We start from the raw sequence: 15107 nt of genomic DNA, 5'->3' as shown, positions 1-15107 counted from the left end.
ACAGAGGGTTGCTGTTTTTAGCATGAAGATGGGGTAATTTAATGTCAAAATTTTGCCTTTGAAAAGGTGTCTTGTATAAAATACTGATGATTGTAGTACATTCATGTTTTGTTCTAAGGGTTGTAAGGTGTTAATACATCAACATTAAATCGCTTTGAATAATGACAAAGTTCTTACTGAAAGTTGAATCTTTTTCAGATCTTACTGTCAAGATCACACCAAACACCCATTGCCTTGGATGCACACAAGTCCTCTCCATGGCAMATTAGTAAGCTAATCTAAATAATATTCTTCCAGGAAGTTGTTCTAGACATAAATGAATTTTAAAAAATATTATTACCAATAAATGTTCGTAGACATCTTCGATCACCATATACTTCCCACAGCTTGGAAAAAAAGGAGAGGGGGAAACATGTCAGTTGTTAAACAATAATGACACTGATATTAAGTGCAAACATATATGGCACCATCTTTTAAGAAATTAATTACAAACATATGTCATCTACTGATTAATTACAATGYATCCAGAAGTTCACAGAATGCTGTCACCTTCCTGTCAGTAAAATCCCCCTTAGAATAACTAAAACTCCCATGACTTAAGGTTATGCTACTGAAAAAAAACAAACCCAAAACATAGCTTTCTTATGACATATGCCAGACTGAAGTGAGATTAGCTCACACAAYAAATGCTTCAGCAAAAGACTTCAGCAGAGACCTATTGTTAGCTGTAAAAYTAGGCTTCACAGAAAATGAGTTAATATAAAAACAAAGGCAACAAYGTGAGAAACTTGTGACCTTCTAAATACTATTAATAAACAACACTGTTCTAACAGCCTCAGTCTTGTGTACTATTTCTATCTTTGTTCCAAATGAATTTGTAATTCAAAAGTTAAGTGAGAAAAATAAAAGCAACACAGACAAAAGGTATTTGGTAGAAGTACCAAATGTTTACGTATCCTAAAATACACAGTGTGTATTACAGTATGGTATAAAACACATCCATGAAAACAAAAAAAAAAAACAACTCACCTTAATTTTGCAATCCATAGAGCAAGACAACAGTATATGCCCAGACAGAGGAAACAATCTGACTGCACTGACACCCTGTAAATAAGAACRTAAGTTAACAATAAGTGGATCATCTAGATGTTTCCTTAGTTTATTCACCCTGTTTTCCAAGCAAAAAGATAAAGCTTGTCTTCAAAAAATATACAGATACTGTATCTCGAAAAGAAATAACCTGCTCACATTCCATTTTAGAAACATGTATCGAACAACTGTTAATTGGAAAAAGATTGATTCACTTTAACAGCTGCATATATAACCTCAAAATCCACACCATTACTGTGGTAAACACAGCAAATAAATACAAACTGTGAGTTGAGGGATGGTATCTGTGTAACAAACCTTTTCAGGTGGGGCAGGTGAGGCATTTTTCCACAAATAAAAAAGGTTTTGGCCAGCTCAATTTCTTAAATATAGTCTCAGTGGCTTCTACCCACTGAGCTCAGACTCCCCGGGCACAGCATCTTCCCATCTGTCTGTATTATAGATACTCCTTTCACAGAAGTGCAAAGAATCCTCAAATACTCATAGTTTGATGCCTCTCCTTTCCATTTCATGTCGATTACTCTATTCATATTCCATCCAGTTCCTCCCTCCCACCCCTGGCTGGAACTGGGTACTTTATCCTCCCTATTATTGTCTGCTTATATCCCCCAGCTTTTCTAAATTTGTCAACCCATTTTTCTTTTGCCTCTGTCATCGATATCATTATTCATCTTGTTTGAAGGAAAAAGCTATTTTATGCATCAGTCTGTTTTAATAGGATAATAGGCAGGGGAGTGACTAGAGCTCTGGGGAGGAGATGTCATTTTGGAAAGACCTGATAGTTGCAGCTCTAAGCTCGTTGATGCAGCCATCATTAAAGAAGAGCTCAGAGATGTCACTCAACTAAAAAAGGGTAAAAGCTAAAAACAATCCATGTCCTCCTTTCCTCCTTCATTATTAAGGTGCTGCCCACTGCAGTGCAGCATATTGCCCCTCAAGCAACACTTAAAATTAGTGACAAAAGAAGCAGCAAATTGAGTATATGCTTTGCAACCCTGAGCAGTGAAACACTTTTTTAATACCAGAAGTATGTATACAGTTTTGGTACYTGACACAAGAAGGAACTATGGATGTTAAGYAACATCAAAGAAAACTCTTACCAAGACACACCTCTCAAAGGAATTAGCTGTATTTGGGAAACCTGTAATGCTGATGCTCCATACTCACAAAATCTATGTTACATTTCATAAGTTTGATACAAAATAGCCCTTAAGTACTTTTACTGCAAAAAATCCTCAAATGTCTAACATTCCTAGGAACCTCCAGAATTAGCCTTATTGTTACTCACATTGTAGTTTAGGAAGTAACTCCAAATCCCACAGAAGTCATTGAATAACACTTTTCCCTTTAAGGGAGGTCAGGAAATCACTATGCTAACACAAAAATATTTGCAGCTAGACAGCTGTAATTAATCAGGCAACCACTTTACATAAGCATGTAATGTAACCAGTTACATGCAGAGTATGGTAAAGATGAAAACCCTCTTTCCTTCTACTGATCCTTCAGTYTTATAGAATAGCTGCAGACAGACAATTAAACAGGTTGTTATGCTACATTCTCACAAACATTCCTACCTTTGTATGCCCAGACCACACATGGATTTGTTTCTTTGGAAGATAGCACTTCTCAGGTGGCACTGTAGAACGGAGATTAACTCCAACATCTTGTGGRACGTGAAGATAAGATCTCCCCTGATAGTCATACATTTCCTTAACTGAAAARGTGAACATAGAATTTTGAGAATCCAAGAACCTATATTTTAGGAGGTTATAGTCTTTGAAAGGCTCAAGAACTCACACAAGGTTTTTCACAAAACAGCTGCTCTAGTATGGAGGGAAAGGTGAGAGAGGGAGTACAAGAAAAAACAGCTTCATAGGATTCAGATATGAAACCTTATTTGACACCAGTTTAACTCAAATTAAGTAATTTCAGCAAAATCTTCTTGGAATCTGGCAATCAGAACRTTGAGACAATCTCTCTCCTACACATCTTACTCATCACCAAAYAAAGAGTTTCCCTGATCAAAAAGGGTTTGATTACACTAACTCCACATAGATTAAAATGTGTAACTCTAMCTGTGACATTTGCTTGCAAGTCACATTCTGGCCAGCTCTGTGCTGTGTCGATCACGCCAACAGAATTACCAATCAAGAAAAAAAGATTCATTTGGCTGGCATGAACCAATATTGGTCAGCAGCAATCAACAGCTGCCCTTTAACTAGATTTAAGAAGTGAATGGACAGTCAGAAACATAGGGATGCATTGTGCATGAAAATGGATATGTCAGAGTAGACATATGTTGGGCAGCCATGACAATAAATGGTGCACTGATTAATTTCTCAGTTTCTGGAATGCTGCTATGGGAGTTTTGGTTGTATACCTGCACAGTATCCATGCTTACACACATCTTCAAAATGGCRTATTTCTGGCATGTTTGCATGTGATAAGATCACGGTTTATACTGCTAGGTCTTTCACTGTGAAATTTCAGGTAGCGAGCATGAAAACTAGATACAAAATAATTACTCCATTAAAGGCTCAGTGGCTAAAATTTCATATTTGTTATGCTCACTGCTACTCAATAAATACTGTCATGATCTACTACACATAAACAGAATGAAGAACTAATGTCAGCAATGCTTATCTCACCACTTCTCTAAGGCATGTTAGAAAGGATGCTCACAGCTTGTGCATGTGAGCCTGGCTGTTTATCAAACTATCTTCACCAAGCAGGGTAACACAGGGCTGTTTTGTATGCAGAGAGCTGAAGTAACAGTTTAAAAAAATTACTGAATTTTACTTACCAAATTATTTTCTTTGAAAATACTATAGGCTTCCATAGGGTAATTAATGGATAGACAATTACTCATAGTAAGATGGCAAGAACATTTACATTGAAAATTGAGGAAGTGTAAAGTCCAAGTGATTTTCTAAATTGTTCATAAGCTCCAAGTGATTTTCTAAATTGTTCATAAGCCATAACTCAAAGCACTACCTGCTGATGAAAATACTGACATATAAAACTACAGTAATTTTGAAGCTGAAACTAAGCCAAACTCATAACTTTAATATGTTTGCTCTGTGAAACAGGAAAGGGATATGTGCATCTAGTAACACTTAAAATAAATAAATAAAACCAATGTCCTGAAAAATGACATTTTCACACTGCTCTTCACAGTATGAAGTGGAATTAGTCCAAGTTCATCTCTTTCCCTGTCCTTTATGCTTATGCCTGTGAGTGCTGTTATCTCCTATACAGACACATCCAGGTGCCTCAGCAAAACTGCTGAGGCTGGCTGCCATCYTTACTAATTAACACAGCGGGCAAGAAAACACAGCGAGCTAGAAAATGAGAACAGCCAGGAAGATGCCATTACCATGTAATATAGTCTTTTCCTCTCCAGGTTTATCATCTTCTAGTTTTCCTCTCTTCTGCCTCTTAGCTGTTATTTCATCCAACTCCTTCTGCTCTTCCTGGAAAAAATAAAACATGATGTCTTAAAAGCTCAGTATTCAGAATCCCACAACAAAATCCAGAACTGTACTACTGTTTACTCACCATTAAGAAAACATTTATTTGCTAAATGAGAGTAATACTTCTAAGCATCAATGAAGAGAATACCCTTATCAAATCCATAATAGTTTGAAAAGTTATGCACACTGAAAAGAACTATTATTGTTTTATTCATAGACTAAAGCTAAGCACWAACTGAACAAGAAGGATATCTACTGGTTGTAGGGTTCAGGGTGTGTGCATTTGTGTGAGCCTTATTGGGGGTTTTCATTTGGCAGTTTTCTTCAAAGAAGTTTTACTTCAATTTTTTTTTTTCCAAGCTGGTTCTTTTAATCAGAGTCTACATGCAGAYTAAATTAATTTTTTTGCCAAAAAGTGTTATGAATAATTCAATGCAGAATATTTGTTACACAGTATTTGGACACATTACCTAAAATGTTTCTATTACCCCAAAGCATACCATGGATCTTCTGTTTGGACAAGCACTAATGCAGCTGTTTAAACCAGGGCCATATACTAAAAAYTTGTATCCACTGTGTTAAAGCAGTACTTACTTCTGTCGGTTTGGCTACTTCTTTTTCATCAACATACTTCGCCCATGGTCCCAGGAAACCATCAATATTAGATGCATCATTCTCCTTGAATTTCTTCCTTTTTTCAATTTTCCTCTGTCCTGTTTCAAACACTGTTAAACCTGAAGAAAGAAACAATACAATGACTAACTGCTAACACARAACACAACATCAGAGGTCATATCATAGTCAGTTTAGAAGAAAAAGCCATCACCATCATCCTTTCCATATAAAGGACAAAATGGAAAAAGTATTTAAACAAAATGATCAAAGCATTGCTCACTTTTCCAGCTATGAACACTGCTAACTATGTACAGTTACAAAGGAAACYACTTCAACGGTGTATCATTGYTTGTTAGAGTATTTAACCATGCATGTATCCATAAATTTTTATCAGTAAGTCTGCAGATTGCACGAATACATCCATTTTCATACTTTAAATAGTGTAGTTTTTGAAAGTAGAGTCTTCTTGGTTTTGGATCCCTCTCAACCCTCTCATTTGCAAAAAAAACCTGCCCCAAAATGAAAATAAGACACATCTCCCAAAACCCCAGCCACAACAGTACATTTTAATTTAGTAAAAATTCATAGAATGATTTGGGTTGAAAGTGACCTTTAAAGGTCACCTGCTCCAACCACCTTGTAATGAACAGCAGCATCTTCAACTACATCAGGTTGTTCAGAGGCCGGTGCAGCCTGAACTTGAACATCTCCAGGAATGGGGCACCCACTACCTGTCTGGGCACCTTGTTCTAGTATTTCACCAACCACACTGGAGAAAAATTTATAACTAGTTCGAATTTACTCTCTTTTAGCTTAAAATAATTACTCTTTTCTATTGTTAGAGGCCCTGTTAAAAGTCAGTAACTACTGACAGTCATCTCCCTCCAACCAGTATCTTGTTCTTTCAAAGAAATGCTAGCTTTTCACAAATGCTGTGCTCTCAGAATTTCGTGTGTCAAAACCACTAAACAATATGTTTATGCGAGTAAAAAATAAACTGTAAGTAATTATTTTAAAGTATTGCAAGTTTTTCAAGGTTGTATAAAGAACTGTGTGCAATTTTCAAACTTTTTTTCTACAGCAGCAGTAATACTCATCTAGTGCAAAAGAGCAAAAAAGCTTTACATAAACAAGGGGAAAATAGGCAATGCAAAAAGTGATCCTATGAAGGAATTGTACATTTATCAAGAGTTCTCTTAAAATGAATTATTAAATTCCATTATGAAAAACTCTTTTTTTTTATTTTTTGAAATGGTTTAATCTTAGTAATTTCCTTCTTTGGAAGGAAAGAGTGAAATAACCTTGGAAATATTCCAAGGAAGAGGACACAGAAATAAAGATTCTTTGTATATCCATGTGAATAGGATGTTTGAAAAAGACATGCAAGGGGAAGCATAACCACGAAGTTTACACAGGTACAGTTTTCCAATGCGAACAAGTCCCTTTAAGTGTTAAATATMTTTTATCAAGGTATTAATTACAAACCCCATGCTTGTGGTAGTCAATCCTCCAAATGGCATCCCATGCCTTTACCATTTGGCARCCTTCCAATGGTTTTCCAAATAACCCAAAGAGCTAAACTCTGCTAAGCACAACAACACACAGCTCGTGACAGGAATGCCAAAGGTTGCACACAGAGTGAGCAGTTTGCTCCTGAGGAGCAGTTATGGTGATTAGCTCAACATACAGGTATCTTAATGCAGATATGGGACAATGTTGGTTAAGACAGAATTTAAGAGGCCCAAAAAACTGTTTAAAAAACACAGACAAATTGCATCCATGCAATGGCACATCGCAAATACTACTTTGAAATTTGTTGTGAGAGCCTGAAACATTTAGTACTTCAAAAAAACAAAACACTCCAATATCTCCCTCCCGCCTCTACTTTACAGTTGCAACACATCTCTTTTATCGTGCTTTTGGACATGGGTAAGTCTACCATAGTACCTTCCTTTACTAATGCCTATTTCATCTCTTAGCAAAGAAGAAATGAAAACAGTTATCAGCTATACAAGATTCTGAAATAATTACCTTGATTTTTTTCAGCTTCTTCTACAGAACCAATATATTTGGTACCCACTTCAGGATTATCTATAGAGGGATCTAAGGCATAACCTGAAACAAGAGRGAAAAAAATACCATTATTTCAAGTTTTCAATTTTGCACAACTTTTACTACTCTGCCCCCCTGCAAATTTCCTTTCTCTTGACTCTGAACAAGCCAGGGATGACTTGATGAAGGATTGAAACTTTGGAATCCCATTTATTTTTCACTTGGCCTGAGCTTAAAGATTACTATGAAGTAGTACCATGAGGCCCTTGAGTACATATTGCTATCACAATGCTTAAATTTGCACAACACAGAGAAACAAATAAATATAATAGGAATACAACAGGAAGCAATATAAGATACATAAGATACAAAGGGTGAGTAATCACAAAAAGCCAAGAYACAGAATCTGTTGGAAAGGGACCCCAGGATGTCCCTGCTCCAAGCAAGGCCAATGCTGAACTCAGGCCAGTTTCCTGCAATGCAAACATAAGATTTTGAAATGCCATAGCAACCTCTTCTTGCTGTAACACGGCATTAGGAAAAGACTGGCTCAAAATCTTATGCCAGYGACACACAATGTTGGACAGATGCTGCTTTAGTGCAGGGCACTACTCCTTGCTTTGCAAAGCCAGTAAGTCACGTGGAAACCAGCCCRTGGCTGCTGCATACAGAGAGCCCTCTGGCTTCAGCAGCAGTGTCCTGCTCTCCCCACTACTTCTGCTGGGTCAAAGAGAGTGATACTCATCTTTGGCAGCCCTGGGGTGGCCATAGTTGGAAGGAAGAGGACAGAAACGGAGGGAAAAAAAATCAGATGAAGTTTTCTAGGGCTTTGTGTGTATTCTTGTCTCCCATAGCAAAAATTACTTAATCCTTCTCCTGGCAGAATTGGAAAAGATTGTTCCTTCAACTTGAAAGGAGTTGTTTTAACTAATGTGGATGGTACCAGAAGCAGCAGTCAWGGCATTTAATTTTTAAAAGACCGAAGTATTGACATCTCCATTTCCTCACTACGACTACTGAATCTCACTAAAAACAAAACAAAAGAACCCCAACCACAACAAAATCTGCTGCATTCACTCTTATAAATAATTTATAAAATGAACCAGCATTTCATACCTATACAGGATATTGACAATTTTAATACATACATACATACATATATATATATATATATATATATATATATATAACTTTTTACTCCATTTCTCCTGAAGTGGATAGCATGATCTTATAAGATAAACAAATAAATTGATTTGGTTTCCATGGAACAGATGGTACATTGAACAGTTACTGACCACCATGGCTTTTTTTTTTTTAGGAAAGACTGCACCCTGGCGGACATAATGCCAATTTTTTATTAGGTATTAAAGTAAAAGAAAATAAAAAAAAGAATAAAAAAGAAATTCTCTTAACAAAGAAGGAAAAAAAAAAAAAGAGAATAAAAGATATTAAACCACCAGTAAAAGTAATCACACACACAAAATGAATTAAGTCCTACAGCATACAATCCAATTCCTCTATTTTTGGTGATTCACAGAGACAATCACAAACAGTGGGAGATAATCCAGTCCTCTCTGGAGATCAATGGCTCATAAAGGCACATACAAATGCATACAAGTTGAGAACCTATTAACATTATTCCAATAAGGAGATTGTCTCACCAAATATTTTTCAGAAAGACTACTCTCCTAGAATATGATCCAGTTAATTTCTTTTTAGATGCTGGGAAAAAAATTACTATTGAAATTAGGAGAAGAGCCATTCCAAGAACACAGCAGGTATTCCTATCCAAATGGAGCAATCCACCTGCCAACCAGCCCTGTCTTTTCAAACCTGGTAAGACTCAGCTGTGGAACAACATATGTCCAGATGATTCATGAATATGATATAGGGAGAGAAATACACCAATGTCATATTACAAAATATACATTCCCACTACACCTAGGTTAAACAATMAAGTAATTTATTCTAGACTCTTAGTAGGATTTACTTCTAAGSATAACAAAACTGAGCCAACACTGCAATCAGACTTCCCCTAATTTAGCCTGCTTTTGCTAAGCCACTATTTCAATGAGTTCTCTTCCAAGCTATACGGTTTCTGTTAACAGCAGAGAGATATTACTTTGGATTTATGTCAAAATCAATACAGTGGTTTACTTGTCCTCCAACTTGTATTGACACCATCTCCGGGACTCTATTTGCTYGGTACTTGTAAAAGAGGGACAGTATTCCCATGAATAGGGCCCCTGGGCCAAGCACAGCTTCCCGTGGAAGTGGAGACTTCTTATAGTTGAGTTGAATTTGGTCCAGCATCATTCTCACAGAAAAGCTCTGAACAATTTCTACTTTCTAGTGGATATGTGAAAGAGAATATTTTCTGGCTGGCTGGGACTCCTAAACGCAGCTGCAAAAGACAGCTTGCTTTTATCCTACTCAGCTGGTATCCCACATAATGTGCCCTGACTTCTATGTCTCCTTCAGTTTTATTCAGGAGGCAGAGATATTTCCCACAACATTTTAACAATGAAAGATACAATTCCACCTACATCCATAATTTCAGTGCACCTAAAAATGGTTGGCTAAATAACTAGATTTTGATGTGGATTCCAGAAAGGCAGCTAATTACAGCCTGTTTACAATGCACTGTGCAATGCAGCATACAGAGACCCAAGGTAGCTCAGGTATGCAGAAAAACACAACTGGACTAACCCACTCTGCACTGGCATCTCTACAGAATCAAAGTAATCAGAGAATAAAATGCCTACAATTGTTAACAGGTAACAGTGACTGGAGGTGTTGTATGTAACATGAGTAGACTAAAAAAAATCACAAGTGTTATTTCCAAGTCAGTTATTTTAAGCTCTTAAAATATCAGTGTTAGTGATGACATAATCCTGCTATAACCAAGCTACTCATAAAGAGCTTTGAGATTCATGGAGAAAAGACTATTTCTTATTAAAATGGACATTAATATCTTGTGAAAAGGAGATTTGAAAAAATCAAATGTTGTATGAATGAAGCAGTCCACTTTTAGGATGAGCACTGATGCTGAAATAGCTGTGAAATGGCTAMAATATTCATGAACAGTTTGTGTGCAGCATGTAAAAAATAATCTGTAATTCTGCTTCTAAAAATAAATATATGCTCATATATTGACTTTTTAAACAATACTCAAAAGTGAATTTTCAAGAAAAGGACTCCAGCTGAGAGCACAGATACAGAAGAATAAACATAGGCTGTGTGTTAGGACTTACTAGTCTTTTTTAACATGCTCCAAGGAATATAATAGCACTGAAAAAATAATGCTAGTTAAGCATTTTAAATCATAATGGCTCATGAGGGGCAATTTTATATTCTAAAGAGACAGCCTTCATTTGATAGTTGAAATTAAGAAGACTGCCTTACSTCAATGGAATCAAAATAGGGAAGATTACCTATGACTGCAAATGCAAAACTGGTTACCAATTTAAAAAGTCAGACTTCCACAGAGCARTTATTAATGGCTTTCCATTAAACGGGGAAAGGCCCTTTTACAATATTATAAAATGCCTAYGTGGACTATTTTGTTCAATGTTTTTATGGATTATGCCATCAGTGTACTCCTTTCAGGTAGCTGTAGAGGGCAACAAGGTCTCCCCCACAAGACTTCTTTTTTCCAAGCTAAACAGCCCCAGCTCTCTCAGCCACTGTGAATTTTAACCCTAATGTAGAAAAAACATCTCCAGTGCTTGTGACCACTTTCCCAAACTCCTGGAATAAAGGGAACCTTACTGAGATGGGTAGGTCTCATCTAAATTAAAAGCTGATGGTACTGAGAAGGTCCAAAGAGTACTTTTTGATAAAATAGTTGGAGAATGYACTTACAGACTACTTAAAGAAAAATACTTAAAGAAAAGTAAGCAATTTGCAATGACACACAATCTTTAGTAACCCATATCCTCAAGGAAAAGAAAGCACAGAAATCTGAAACCTCAGGTAACAGGGACAGTAATAAGCACAGAATCCTATTAAAACTGAGGGCACGGAAATGGAAAACCCAAGCACACATGCAAAATGACAGAGGCTAAAAATAATAGAGTAAAATTGAAATATCTTGTTTTAAAACAATAAATTAACATAATTTGTAGGACAGAACTGACATAATTGAATAGAATATGTGCTTTACCAGGCAGAGAGAATAAACAAATGAGACAGTCGTACCAGGGGGAAAAACATGCTCTTTGCCATAGAAAGCTTAAAAGACAAATCAGATTAACAAGTTAATAGTGTTAATGAGCATTAAATGATCCTGTGGACTGAAATTCCAGGTCTAAGTAGTGGTAAGTAGTTTCCAGAACTTCCTTACTGACCATTGGGACAGAAAATGCAGTAACCATCAAATGGTAACAGATATTAAACAGGTGCTAGGGAAAGGACAGTARTAATGATATATTTTAGTCATCTCCTTGTAGCAGACTGCACAAATCTCACACCAAGATGTGATAATTTTTACACAATGTACTTGTACCATGAAGCAGTCWTGCCAGAGATCCACATGAAAAAAAAGCCAGTTTAGCAGTGCAGGAAACTTGATTTTAAGATTTTTTTCCTAAGGATCCACATTTTAACAATGACAATAATGGGGTATAAAACTAACATTGCTGACAAAGCTAAGGATGACATAAAAACATTTACGACAATGATTTTGATCTTAAAACAGRAGTGCTATATTAAGAAAAGATTTTAAAAAGGAACAAAACGTGAGCACCAAAGGATAAAGCCTTCTTCAAATGCAGGGGGACTTCAGAGACACCGTGCAGGAGAAAACAAATCTAATGCCTGCCAGCTAATAAAAGATGACTTTAAAGCAACCAGAAGGAAGTGAGCACAGCCGAATAGTAAGTAAAGAGAAACCATTAGAAATAAGAAACTATTCTTCAAACAGTTGAAGTTGCAYCCAGATGTGGAAAATGCAAAGATCAAACTCCAACAGACAAAGTAAACACTACACTAAGACAGCCAGTCCCCAAAAGCAAGGGAAATCTTACAAGATATAAAAGCTAACGTTTGTCCTTTGCCAGACTGGCAAGGGCAAAAAGTGCACCCAACAGTGTGTAGGCCAACAGATAATCAAGGACTGAAAAGAGCACCAGTGAGGGTTGTATTAAACATGCTGATTATGGTGGAGCTTTGGTAGACTATTGTGCCAGAACCTTTCTTTATGCATAACATGACACTGTAACTACCACAAAGTGAAATGCCAGGAGACTAAAGAGTCAAATACGTGGCAATAAAACACCAGGACCAGAAGCAGRCACTCAAGACATCTAAAGCCAAACCACAGTGCAGACACTGTCACTTAATATCACCTCAATATGACAGAAAAAGAATGTATCAAATATAATGCCATCTTTCAAAATGTGTTTCAGAGGAGGTAAGGAGAACAACAGACCAACCCACCAAATATTTGTACTGTTAGAAGATTCAAGGAGTAGAAACTATAATAAAGAAAATGAGTATGCACAACCAAGTTAGACTGATTACAGGGTGCCTCAAAGAGACTTAAAAAAMCCCATAGGTCCTTAGATGGTCAATTGATGAAACGTTATTAAAACATTGTCAAGAATAAATGATTGGTTTGCATAGTATAGGAAAGTTGCTGGTGGATTCATGCTCAGGCCTATGACATTCAACATATTGATAAATGATCTGGAAAAAKGCAGCAAGTAGCTTTGAGCAAGTTACTCACAGAACAAATTCACAGTGAGATTAACATGTAAGYACTGTGTACAGCTTTGCTCTCCATCTCAGGAGCAATACAGTGGAACTAGAAGAGATACAGAAGAGAGACAAGGATAGCCGTAGGCATGAAAAGGCTGCAACAGAGGAACAAGAAGATTGATCAGATCTATTCAGGTGGAAAAAAAAAAGCAGACTGAGAAGGAGCTATGGCCAAGATCTATAAAATAAGGAATGACACAGAAATGGTGAATAAGAAATGACTGCTCATTTCATTTGCCAGCATAAGAGACTAGGGGATATCAAGTCAAACTAGAAAGCTGTTAAGTTCCACAAGGTTGAAACAGAGAAATTTCTCATACAAGGAGTTGCTAAGCTGCAGAGCTGCCTGAAAGAGGTTACTATGCACAGAGAAAAATTACATGGATTCAAGAAGCAGCTGGACAAGTTTGTCAAAAAGAAAAAAACAAAAARMCCCCAACAAATTGRCAGAAAATTAATAAATATATRAGCACTGCCCTTGGTTGACAGRYCATGTATTGAAAAGAAGTACTCAGATGTATCACTATTTTCTTGCTTCCTTCTTCTTYTCCTCACAAGGTACTCATTGCTGCTCACCTGTCTAACGGAATAAAGGGCTGGAAGTACCCTCAGCGAATGACAGCATGGATGTTCTTAGCTACCCAAGAATCACAAGAAAAATGTACTTTAAGAGTAAATAATTACTGCACAAGAAGTAGATAAGGAARACTAGTTGCCAAAAAATACTTGTGATCAATATACAGGTTGTGATCAATATATAGGTTTCTCAATGAATATGTATTAACTTTCAGGATGATATATAATACAAAGCTGTCTTTTTTTTTGGTGCAAGTTGATCAGTTGAAATGTTTTGAATATTTGAACTCATTTACTACCCTCAGACTTCATTTACAGTCACTGCTTATCTACTTGCCAATTATTRCAGATTTGTTCAAGACCGCTTGCCTTAGTGCAATGGTGCTAAACAGAGTAATAGAGACCAGAAGTCTCAAGATCTGCAGCTTTTAAAAGAGAGGTTTACTCCTGTGCTTCTAATATGTTATGACTCAGTCTTGAAAAAGATGTATGGCTTGGATTCATGCCTATCAATTTTACTTGCATTTTTATACTTGGTGTTTTCAGAAAAGATATTTATTACATCCTTCCAAATGGAAAAAGAGAATATTGAAATTTTTCACAGATAACTTCGTGACAACTTAAAGAAGTGCTGTTTTTAACAGATCTTCTATTGAGCCAGAATGTCACATTCACTTATTGCATCTTCTAACTTGAACTTCAGCTTCTTAGTGCTGGTTCTTGCTGTTTAAATTGCCTGTGTCTCAGCCTTTTCATAGTTCCATTGTCACTGTATCCAAATCATTATCTATTGAATATTTCTAGAAAGCTGAATGATAGCTACACAGTTGCCAATGTAACAAGGCTTAAAAATACATTTTTATGCTCACTTGTAATACGGCTTTCAAGGCAGTTGCTATACAGTGATAAACCAATAGCAGTCGTTTTGAGTAGACCTACTAGCTTCATCTTTCTCCAAACTAAACTTTACAAATAAAAACCCAAACCAAAACACTATATGCCTACAGATACTTTTCCCTAGTATCTATCTTATACATGCAAAAATTCAAACCCACAAAATGTTACATTTAATTTCACAGAACATAATCTAGTCTGTCTATTCAGATCTTCAATAGGAGCTCCTACTTGCATTATCTGTCAAGTTATAGTATCAAAATTACAGTCAAGTAAGTTAAAATTATGCTATGAAACTAGATACCCATTTCTTAATATTGYCATTTTGCTTACATTCCACATCCTAAGAACTCAGTGAAAAGTGGCTATTAGCTAAAATTATSTAAGAGGAAAACTGCATCATTAATATATTTCAATTTTTAACATTTATAAGAAAACTTCCAATAAAACTCAAACACAAAGAAAAATTGAGTATGGGRTAGTCTCTGATGTTAAGCAGTTCTTTCACTGCAATACCTACCTACCACAAATGTTAACAATTAAGTCCAATGTAATACAGAATGCAAGTTTTCTTARAATTCCTAAAAAGTATCTTTGAATCTCAAGCTTCCCCAAGACTCAAATGTT

General features: G+C 36.2%; 1 protein-coding gene across 1 annotated transcript in view; it reads right to left on the bottom strand.

Annotated features, from left to right (window-relative positions):
• CDC40 (cell division cycle 40) overlaps positions 1 to 15107 on the bottom strand; it is a 37012-nt gene that overhangs the window by 10536 nt on the left and 11369 nt on the right. The window contains exons 4-9 of the mRNA XM_057390170.1: positions 7230 to 7313; positions 5178 to 5317; positions 4487 to 4583; positions 2685 to 2824; positions 1030 to 1104; positions 341 to 386 (exon numbers count right to left, since the gene is read on the bottom strand). Coding sequence (XP_057246153.1) covers positions 341 to 386; positions 1030 to 1104; positions 2685 to 2824; positions 4487 to 4583; positions 5178 to 5317; positions 7230 to 7313 — 582 coding nt within the window. The remainder of the gene's footprint in view (positions 1 to 340; positions 387 to 1029; positions 1105 to 2684; positions 2825 to 4486; positions 4584 to 5177; positions 5318 to 7229; positions 7314 to 15107) is intronic.

Source organism: Malurus melanocephalus, unplaced genomic scaffold (genome assembly GCF_030028575.1).
Source record: "Malurus melanocephalus ecotype Western Australia unplaced genomic scaffold, MMel_1.1 scaffold_23, whole genome shotgun sequence".
Classification (NCBI taxonomy): Eukaryota; Metazoa; Chordata; class Aves; order Passeriformes; family Maluridae; genus Malurus; species Malurus melanocephalus.
Note: the sequence above shows the minus strand (reverse complement) of the source record. Positions and strands in the feature narration are given on the sequence as shown.